General features: G+C 52.7%; 1 protein-coding gene across 1 annotated transcript in view; it reads right to left on the bottom strand.

Annotated features, from left to right (window-relative positions):
- Positions 1–9,903, bottom strand: part of KANSL3 (KAT8 regulatory NSL complex subunit 3) — a 23,515-nt gene extending 13,612 nt beyond the window's left edge. The window contains exons 1-13 of the mRNA XM_009324272.1: positions 9,751–9,903; positions 8,886–8,976; positions 8,387–8,572; positions 8,110–8,241; positions 7,680–7,796; positions 6,973–7,074; positions 6,746–6,817; positions 6,338–6,412; positions 5,251–5,408; positions 4,278–4,341; positions 3,572–3,772; positions 3,131–3,287; positions 1,672–1,749 (exon numbers count right to left, since the gene is read on the bottom strand). Coding sequence (XP_009322547.1) covers positions 1,672–1,749; positions 3,131–3,287; positions 3,572–3,772; positions 4,278–4,341; positions 5,251–5,408; positions 6,338–6,412; positions 6,746–6,817; positions 6,973–7,074; positions 7,680–7,796; positions 8,110–8,241; positions 8,387–8,572; positions 8,886–8,976; positions 9,751–9,839 — 1,522 coding nt within the window. The 5' untranslated portion in view covers positions 9,840–9,903. The remainder of the gene's footprint in view (positions 1–1,671; positions 1,750–3,130; positions 3,288–3,571; positions 3,773–4,277; positions 4,342–5,250; positions 5,409–6,337; positions 6,413–6,745; positions 6,818–6,972; positions 7,075–7,679; positions 7,797–8,109; positions 8,242–8,386; positions 8,573–8,885; positions 8,977–9,750) is intronic.
- Between the last annotated feature and the right edge of the window lie 405 nt (positions 9,904–10,308).

Genomic DNA, 10,308 nt, shown 5'->3' with positions numbered 1-10,308 from the left:
CAAGTGCCACCAGCCAAGCAGGACAGTGCAACGGCACATGCACAGGCAGTGGCATTAGGTGCCCCTCAAAGCATCGGCGAGCAGTGACTTAACGTCCCCCTGTGTCCCCACCGCACGAGAGCGGAGGCTGCTTCTGCTCGTGCAGGGGCACGCAGACCTCCGCCGCGAAGGGGGCTGGCTGCGTGTTCGGCAGGAGCACCCCGCTCCCAAAACAACAGCAAACGCTCCCAACGTACGCGCCCCGGCTTCCTACCTCGCGGCTCAAGCAGCCAAGCCAACACAGTAACGAGCCCGGAGATCTTAATCGGCTTTTGATCTTATCAAAAGGCAGGCCAGGCTGGTGCCAGCCCCTCCACATCTCCCCACCAGCGGGGTAACATCCACTGCGGTTTCTCTTCCCAGCAGACGCTGGGTGGGAGGACTCCAGATAAGTGCAGGGCTCCACGTGCGCTCCCAGGCTAACTTCATCACGCAGGGGAGAGCACAAAACAAGGCTCAAGGGAGAAAGAAACCTTCAAACAAGGCTCAGGGGAGAAAGAAACCTTTAAAACAATCAGCTCGGGCCAATACTTGCCTCGGGAGCTTGTTACCACGGTTGTATACGTGCAGTTTGGACTGTATCTCGTGTGTGTTCAGGGCAAGCAGGGAGCCTGTATCTTAGGAGTCTCTACACAGCATGCCAAAGTACCACCAGCTTCTCTGCACCCAGCGCTTGGCTCATCGAGTTAAAAGCACCGGCACTTGGGGTGTTGCAGAGAGGCAGTTCTCACCCACGTCAACGCTCTCAGCACCCTGGCGTCACCCGAATGGAGAACTGACACTGACAGCTCACGTGACGACACCGCAGCCTCCCAAAGCCTTGGATTTCATCCTCTCTTAATCCCAGATCCACACAGTCACTGCCATTCAAGACGTCAAAATGCGTCTTTAGATACGCTGTGGATCTCGCCCCTCAATCCCTAACCCTCAGAGCACCGCACAACACTGAGGTCCACCTCTCTGCACGTGCCAGCACCCGACACGAGACGCCACAGGACTAAAGACTGCTCACCTCCGCACGTCTCCTGGTCCAGACAGCATCTCTCTCCCACCACATCACCGTCTTCCCAAAGCCATCCCTCTCCCTGACGTCTCGGCTCTTCTCTAACTCTCTCTGGCGAAGAAACGCCGCTCCCTGTGTCTACATCTGCCCCTTCCAAGTCACTTGGCAGTCCCTCGTTTCTGCTCCCGCGGACAGCCCCTTTGCTGCTCCACGTGTTTGGGACGCTTCGCCAACCCACAGAGTCTCGCAGGCTGGCGTCCACGTCCCCTTCTCAGCCCCAGCACAGGAAAGGGTTAAACTCGCGATCACAAGTAGTCACCACATCATCCACAAAGTTTTAGTCCATCAGAGCAAACTGACTGCCAGACTACACGGCTCGAAGAGCAGTATTTACCCACCGGAGCAGGGAAAGGGGAAGAGCTCAGGAAAAGTTAATGCTCTCGGGTAGCCATTTGCTTTAGCTTCAAATACAGCAATGAGAAAGCAAAAAGCAGGGGGACAAGGGGACACGTTGGGCCACATCCCCAAACCAATGCAAGGGAAGAGGAAGACGGATGAAAGAAGGTAGCAGAGACAGAGAGAAGGAGGGAGACAGAGAGAGAGACAGCGAGAAGTGAGGAGATACTCACCAAAGAGACATGAAGAGGTGCCAGGAGGAAGAGCTTTCCTCACCAGCATGTTTTGTTTCAGAAAAGCAGCGAACTGAGCTGAAATGAATCAGAGAGAATTACAGTATCACAGCCCGGCTCTGGAGGGGGACAGGGAACTCCAGGGACACCACTGCGACCCACAGACAGAGACCTCGGAGCAGGCAGGCAGGCAGAGAGCTCCGGACATGACTCATCCAGCCACGGGGTACAATGGGAGACACACCGACCTCCTCTCCGGACGGCAGCGTAGCACATCCGACACTAGAAAGGGCATCATCCCAGCTTTCAGAGAGAGCACGCCTCAAAAGCATGAGCCCTCTCCAGCCCCACAGCCGTCGGGAAAAGGTCCAGCGCCCAGGGAACGAGAGCAGGCTTGGCTGCGAGAGGCACGGCTAGCTTGACCGAGGCAGTTGCGCCGAGAAGCTGAGAGCAGCTGGGAGACGTCAGCCAGCGCATCCCTGAACAGTTACGGCCACAAAACGCAGGCCAGAAGCCACGCTGCAGCAGCGCTCCGACAAAACAAGGCGGCCACGACACACCCCGCTCCACCGACCCTCCTCCTGCCTCCCGCGTGCTACCTAGAAACTGCCTCCCTCAACTACAACAACAAAGGAATAGATTTCTTTAGGCCATGGTCTGAGAAATTAAGGGAGATCCAAGCTTCAACTTCCCCCTGGAGCCTACCCCTGAGTTAGAGAAAGACTTTAGAGAATGTGGAGGGTCACGCTGTTGCAGGAGACAACAACAAGCCTGCTCAGATCTGTCTTGAGCAAAGAAACAAGGAGAGAAGGGAGGATGGAGAACTATTCCCCAGGTGCCGCTGATATCTGCCAGAAGGGATCATCATCAACAAAACCATTACCTACATTCACAGCGTTGACAATCAGACTGAAGCTGCACCGTAAGGTTTTTAATCAGCACCTAACAGGACAAAAAAACCCCACAGCTCAAGCTGGTTTCTTATTCAGAGCAGGTTTTCCACTGCCATTTGATGCAGGATGACTCTGTAATTACCCAAACCCCACTGTTTCAGTCGCAATTCAACAGCCTCAGCCATCTCCTGAGAACCTTTAGTCTCCCTCCCAAGCAGCATTCAAGGATATGAGACACCAGTCAAGGGGCTCACACTCGAAAAAGAATTAGAGTACGGCTACGTGGCGATTTGGTCAGCCAGAGCAAGTGAAAATCCTTCCCACTCTGAACAGCAGCAAGGCTCCGCAAGCTGCGGAAACACCATTTCCAACCTAATTTCAACCCTCCACAGGCTGCTGCCTTCGGATGACAGTGACGGGGGACCGAGCTGTAGAGAAAGCTGCCACGGGGAGCTTGGAATTCAAGACAGGACTCAGAAGACAAAAACCTACACGCGTCAGGACAGATAAAGACCAAAAATCCAGATGCTAAGAGGGCAGAGGGTGGGAAAGCTGCAGGGCATTACCTTGTGCCTGCTTGTGCGTCAGGACAGTGTCTGTCCTCTGCACCTGCCTCTTCAGCAGCTGCGTGGTGCCGATCTGGCTGGGCTTCTGGATGGAGGACACAGCAGCCATTTTAGTCTTGGGGCTTGAAGTGGGGCTGCTGGAGACGCTGGATAAGTCCTGCTCAAAGAGAAGGTACACCTCTTACCCCCACGTTTCCCTAAGAGGCAGTCGTAACCCTGAGCGTAGCAGCGCGCAGGCAAGAACGTGCATCCTTTTGCTGGAGCAGATCTATTTCTGAAGGTTCGTTTGCCCCACCGCAAGCCATCAGTCCCTCCGTATCCTCTCACCTCCCTCCTCCAACACTAACCACGTCTCTCGCCGCATATTTCAGCGGTACAAAAGCATCTCTTTACGCAACCTCAGCCTTCCCCAGCTCAAAGTATCCCAGAGAAAGCCCCCACCTCCGAGCCCGAAGGCGCGGCGGGCACTTGGGCTGCCGGCGAGGCGGGCCTGCTGGTTCTTTCCGGCAAGTCAAATGACAGATCCCTCCTGCTCGAGTCACGCGGCTTCTTCTTCTTCTCAGCATCCAGGTCACGGGGATCAGAGCCCGAGTGGCTCTCCGCTCGGGTGAGGACTCCGGTCAAGAAATCAGCTATTTCATCCTAGGAAGGATGAAACAAATAATTAGACTAAATGGTGTGCAGGTCTCTAAACAACTGATCTTCACAGCTTGAAACAAAAAAAGAACAAAAGATTCTCAAAGGGACAAACGGATAAGGCTCTCTAGGTTTAACATCCTGCAAAAAGAAACCGTAAAACCTTACAGGTAGACCGTGGCGTTCTCATTAAAGCTCATACTCCTCCGATTTCTGACACACGGGAGAGAAACACGATGGTTTCTCCAACGCTCCCAAAAGTACTGCTTGCTTCCCCAGGCAGATGTACTGGAAGACTCAGAAAACTGCTCTTTGTTTCAGGTGCGCTACCAGGACGCTCACGTCTCTCCTCCTGAACGGAGACAGCCACTTCAAAATCCCACTCTGGAGATAAGATTACCTTCGTCCAACCAATCCTGGGAGTAAGGTTGTAACTTGTGGTCACCGAGACATTTCAGCACAGGGTTTTTTTGATAGATATGAAGTGTAAAAGGAAGATTTCGGTGGTTACCTGGATGCACCTGTCCACCATACTCTGGGTCAGGCCTTCCGACTTCTTTTTGGCTTTGCTTATCCTATTAAAAAAAACACAGATGGAAGTCAACCCACGTTTGGGTTTCCACTTTCACACTAGCAACATCGTTCTTCACCAGAGAGTAAGATTCAAGCGACAGCAAGCTCGCTCCCTTACCCAGTTAGACACAAGAGTAAGGCAAGAGCCAGCAACGTCAGCTCTCAACTCAAGAGCACCGTCTACTGGAAAGATGAGATTCATCCCTCAGAAGCGCCGAGACAAACTTCGATGACTGAGGAAAAAGGCCCAGCACCCCAAAGCATTTCGCAAAGCGAGTATGACGTTTCCTTCCCTTCAGAGCTCTGTCTTCAGACCCAGTATCGGAGTTTTACGTTTCTTTCTTTCCTCTCCTTTACTCATTACCCCTACTATAGATTTCTGACTTAGACGATGCTCCAAAACCTCGTCTGCGCTGCTGGGTCCAGCTCTAGCATCAGGCCAACCCTATTCTCACACACGACTTGCTCAGGTTTTTGGTGCAGTTATTCTAAACACGCACAAGCGTGACAGGAGAACAAGCTCCAAAGTTTACAGAAACCTTAAGAGCTTCTTGCTTCCCGCAAGGCTCTTACAGCCTCCCTTACCCCAATTCTGTGCACAGCCTCCAAAAGCTACCTATTCCAGAGCCAGGGGCGGCGTGAAAAAGGAAATACTTGCTCTGGTGTCATACCACACTGTACCCCGAATCTTTAACTTACCACTGGGAGAAACGATGCAGATTTATCATAGCAAGCCAACCCTCTATCCAACGTACCAGGTTTTGAATAACAAAGCTGACCTTGACGGAGCATTTTTATGCAGTTCCCATCAAGTTTCAGTACCAAATTTGGGCTGGTTTGGTTTTTTTTTGTACGCATCAGATCTTGCCCAGCGCTCCTGGGAAGAGAGTATCCATCTCGCAGACCGTTACCTGAGATTGTCATCTGCTCCTCCCACCACCACCATGCTGTTATCGGCTCGTATTTTCTCCCGGAAATCTTCCATCGCTTCGATGTTGCACTGCAGGGAATTCTGACCGATCACAAAGAGGACAGGGGTCTTCATCTCCAGGAGGGGGTCGTCAACATCCTGCAAGAGCAAGGGGAACTGTAATCCAGAAGGACTGATTCAGGACGCAGAGTCTTTGGAGCCAAACGCCGTTCTGAATCAGATGAGGATTTCCAAAAAGGGAAGGCACGTGCCACAGGGGCAGACAGCGCTTCACGTGCAATCCCAGAACATACCAACCGCGTCCTGAAAGGAGAGATTCAAATACAAATTGTGCGGTTCGTTTAAACATCTCGTGAGACAGACTGACTCAAAAGCTGAATGAGTACACAGTGCTGTTACTCATTAACAGCTGAGACTGATGCCCTCCCCCTCAGAAACCCTATTTCACTGCATTTTCCTCCTTCCAAGCTTTTGCCGCACAAACCCAGGGTAAGGCTGAAGAAGCGCCAACAGCGAAGCTTCCTGGGGTGAGCCCCCGGATGGGATTTACACAGCCGTACCGAGTCCTGAAGAAAACTCTGCTCGAGAGCTGCACCGTGCTCCAGCAAAAGCCTTTTATACAGACTTCCACTATCATCAGAATCAGCCATTTCGTTAGCACAACTGTAACCGTTCCCAACCCAGTCACACACTGGTCAGCTAAGAAAGGAGCAATTGGGGTTCCACATAAATCAACCCAAGTTGTCATCCCTGGTGCCAAATGACACAGTTAACAAGCGACCCGCACACAAGACCCCAGGGAAGGAGCTGCAAGAACACGTCACAGCAGAGACAAGCAAACGCAGGACCTCTCACGCCTGCTATCGCATCAAGAATCCTACTACGAATGCAACAGTCCCAGCTGCTGGGCACACCCCTCCTCCAAATAAAAATCACACAGACATTCCTCAAAAAAATCTTCCAATTATCACTGGACTTCCAAGCCCAATTCTATGAAACAATCTAGGGAGATTTTAAAAAAAAAAAGTATGGTTCTTTAAATGGCTCCGTCTCCCTTTGGTCCTTACCCCTCTGGGGCCATCAACGGTGAGCAGCGGGAATCCAAGGCACACAACGGCAGTGACATACTCCATCACTGAAACCTGGTTAGAAAAAGCAAAAATCAGCATCCTAACAGTCAAGCGCATCGAGGGTGCGAGGGCTGCTTTGCCAGGCTCCCGCCGGGCACAGAAATATCTTCCATATTTAGACCTTGCTTGGTTGACTAAAAGAGCGGGGAAAAAACATTGAATGACTCAAATTGCCTATGCCCCCACGACCAGAAAGGACGTCTGTCTCAAAGCCAGGCCTTGGAAAGAGAAAAGGGATAGGAAGAACCCTTGGCAGTGCCTTAAACGCAACAGTAATTCAAATCTAACTCTGAACTGAAGCTGTCAAGTGGGCTCTGAGAGGATGCAAAGGAATCGGGTACTTACGTGACAGGCCACCAAGGCACCCGTGTTCCACCCGATCAGGATGATCGGCTTGTGAGAGAAGTGGTTGTGAATCTACGGGAGAAAGAAAGAAAACGAAACAGACATGGATGGAGAAGAGGGACAGACAACAGGCCAATGCACTGGGGTGGCACAGCACCCAAAGGCAAGGTGAATGGTTTGAAGGGAGCAGCGAAGGCTCCCCGACGGGCTCCGTCGCTCTTACTTACCTCCGCCACTTTGCCCCTCACCGCCCCGATCATGTGTTCGAGACACTGCAACACTCCCACCCGTCTGCCGTTGTTCAACAGGTGGGTGGCGATGGGAATGACCTGCGGTTTGAAACGGAAGATCGATAAAGAACGAAGGCATTAACAGGGACAACAGGTACCGACAACAATTAGCACGGACTGGAACCCAGTTTACGCATGAACTTGTGCTTTCTCTCTCCCTCTTTCCCCCGGGATTCGCTTCTAGCTACTAAAAACAGAGGAAATGGAGAATTCCCCGCGGAGACAACCTCTGCTCCTCACCTCGCTCCTATACACCCAGTATATCTACCCCATTAGGAGGCGCGTGGGCAGCTCTGTACCCAGGCAGAGGACTAAGGTGACCTGTAGTCTCTCTCCTCCAACCCCTTCCTACCGGAAGACTCATCGCTCCTTAGTAACAGTAAGGATAACTAGACTAAACCTAAACTGCCGGATGATGGATGACTTTGGTCAGCGAGAGACCCCAAATGCATCGGATTTGGGCAACTTCATCCCCTGTGCAGCGTCTCAAATGGTAAACGCTGCAGGTGGCAGATGCCAGCCTCTGCTTTCAGCAGAGCCAAGCGTTTTGGTGCACTGAAGGCTTATAAAAACAAGCTCAGCCGCTGCAGTCTAGCACAGCTGCTAGTTTGAACTTCCCTCCTTTCAAAACCAACCATACGAACCTTTCCCAAGCAGGAAAGCTGCGACTGCCAGAATCGGTGCCGCCGAGAAGTGGGGAACATGGAGTTGGAGGGTCCAGAGGAAGCAATCAGGATGAGGGGGGAACCAGGCAATTTGCTCTACAAAGTTCAACAAGAGACGCGTAAGGGAAAGCAACTTCCCTGCCCGAGACCTCGCTGCCCAGCCCGGCCTGCACAACGAAGCAGGAGGGGATCTTGCACAGCTCGTTAATTGATCGCATTTTCCCCAGCCAAAGCTACCTCAGGATAGTACGGGGGGGCAGTCCCCCTCATCGAGCAAGTCTAAAGCAGGAGGACAAAGAGCCCAGGAAGCAAGACAGAGGTGGAAGGAAGACGACAGCAGAAGGATGGGAAAAACAAAGCCGATGGGAGGCCAGCCTCTCGCTCCCTGCAAGCCCCAAAAGGCACTCACTGGTTTATTATGCGACAAGACACCCACTGCTGGGTCCCAAGGTCTCTTCAGCAGCAGAGACAGAGCCTCGGCACCTGCCGCCCCCGTCTTGGCGGTAGAGGAGAGCAGCATCCTGTCGATCAGGGTGGGGATCTGAAACCAGAGGCCAGAAAGGACTGAGAAAACGCACACAGCCACTCCACAGGAAAAGGATAACAACTCCATCAGCTTCCTTTAACGAGCTTTAGAAAGGGAGAACATTATAGGTGATAGCAAAGTCTTGCACTGCTTTTATCACCTTTCCTTTAAGCGTTTGCAGAGCATCCAAGTAGGCAGCCAGCACTGGCAAACTGAGGGTTTCCACTAACGTCGTGTGAAGCCACTGGATCAGTTTGGTGTCCCAGTTCACACTAGCCAGAGCCTGGCGGACCCTCCGAGCACATTTGTCCACCGCTATCCTCCTCAGGACTGGCTCGTTGCAAGCCTAAAAACCAGGCAATTAAAAAGAAACACAGTTACAGCAAAAATCAAGCATGCCACGTGCATCCCAAGCCACAGGAAAGCACTGGCTTGGGCAGCCCAAAGTCCTCTGGCAGCAAGCAAAGACCAACATCCTCGCAGCGAGGACAAAATCATGCCTCAAAGGAAGCCCAGAGCTGCCTGTTTCTTAAGCCTACACAACCCAAAGGCCAAGACTTTCATCTTGACTCAGTCGGGCTTTGCTAGGAAGGACTGATAAAAAACACACACTGGCAGCGACTCTGCTGGAAAGCGAAACAGGGAGTAGAAGACCTTACCCCTTCGTTAGCCAAGCGAGCCAGCCTGTCAGACTGCAGCGCCTTGTGAATCTTATTAAACAGCTTGTTCTGGGCCATCGTCCAACCCGTCCTGTTGAGAAAACCGGAGAGGAAACGTCGGTCACTGTTACACAGACCTCCAGGTCCTGCAAGCTGCCGCCCGTTCCCAAGGCGGTCGGCCGCACAGCCGGGCATCGGCTGCGATCGCAGCCTCAGGAACCGATTTACAGCTACGGACAAAGTGAGTTTCGCTACTGAGGATTTAACTTATAGGATGGCTCAATAAAAAACACCAGGTTTTAAATGTCACCAGGGTGTGTCGGTGAACGTGTAAGCATCAGAAAGGCAAGAGTAACAGCAGAAGCAATAAATGAGAGCAAACTAATCGCTCCTTTTAGCATCGGTTATCACCACGTTTCTCAAACAAACTGTCCAGGAAAAGGAAAACCAAACAAACCAACATTCCTCATAACGTCAAGACCGTGAACTGGCCCAGCTGCAGTTCCAGGGAGGGTTTTTAATTTATGCAGATCCTCACTTTTTATTTTTGACATCGGAATATGGCCGAGTTGAGGATCTAGGTGTAATCTACCAACTCACTGTCCCAACCTCCTCCAAACAGAGGAGGCAGCTTCACATGAAGCACGGGGGAGAGGTTCAACAGCGGGGCCAGCCTCTACCATTAAATCCGACGGCTTTCACAGCAGGCACACGAGGAATTCGGACACGAGAATTCATTTTCTTTGAACATTATTCAGTTTAGGAACATCACCGCGTACCGAGTCGCACTAAAAAACCACCCCACACCACGCAACGGGCGGCTGTTTAGCGCCTGAATTTCTTTTCTCTGCTGTCCCCGCGCTACCTGTTGATGTGTTCCTCCCAGTCGTCCGGCGGCGGAGGGGCGTCAGCATCCGTGCGAGCGAACATCACGTGGCGCTCACACTCGTTCATCACGCTGCGCGCCTTCTGGTTGTCATAGAGCGGCACGGGTGTGGGCGTCACCGTCTCGACGTCGATGGGGATATCTGCTTCACTGTCAGGAATAATTGCGCTTTAGAGAAGGGGATCGCTCACCTTGGGGTCTGCCGTGCTTTACAATGAAAAGGCCGCTGAGCTTCATAACCAGGTATCTGGTTATTCCCGGTCTGAGGCCAGGCAGCTCCCCGAACCCCAAGACCAAGCCCCTGAGCTGCGACCCTGAGCGCACCCCCATCCCTCACCCCAAACTCACCCGTGACCCCCGGCCCAGCCCCACACCTTGACCCTAAAAGCAAACCACTGAGGCCTGGCCACAACCCCTCTTCCTGCCCCGACCCCCGGGCTGTGAAACCAGCCTCGAGCCCGTCCCCAGGCTGCCGAGCCGAGACCCCCAACTCAGCCCCCACACCTTCCCGCGGCCCATACTGCTCCCCACGGATCC

Source organism: Pygoscelis adeliae, unplaced genomic scaffold, assembly GCF_000699105.1.
Source record: "Pygoscelis adeliae isolate BGI_AS28 unplaced genomic scaffold, ASM69910v1 Scaffold575, whole genome shotgun sequence".
Classification (NCBI taxonomy): domain Eukaryota; kingdom Metazoa; phylum Chordata; class Aves; order Sphenisciformes; family Spheniscidae; genus Pygoscelis; species Pygoscelis adeliae.
The sequence above is the reverse complement of the archived record's forward strand: the minus strand, read 5'-3'. Positions and strand labels throughout refer to the sequence as shown.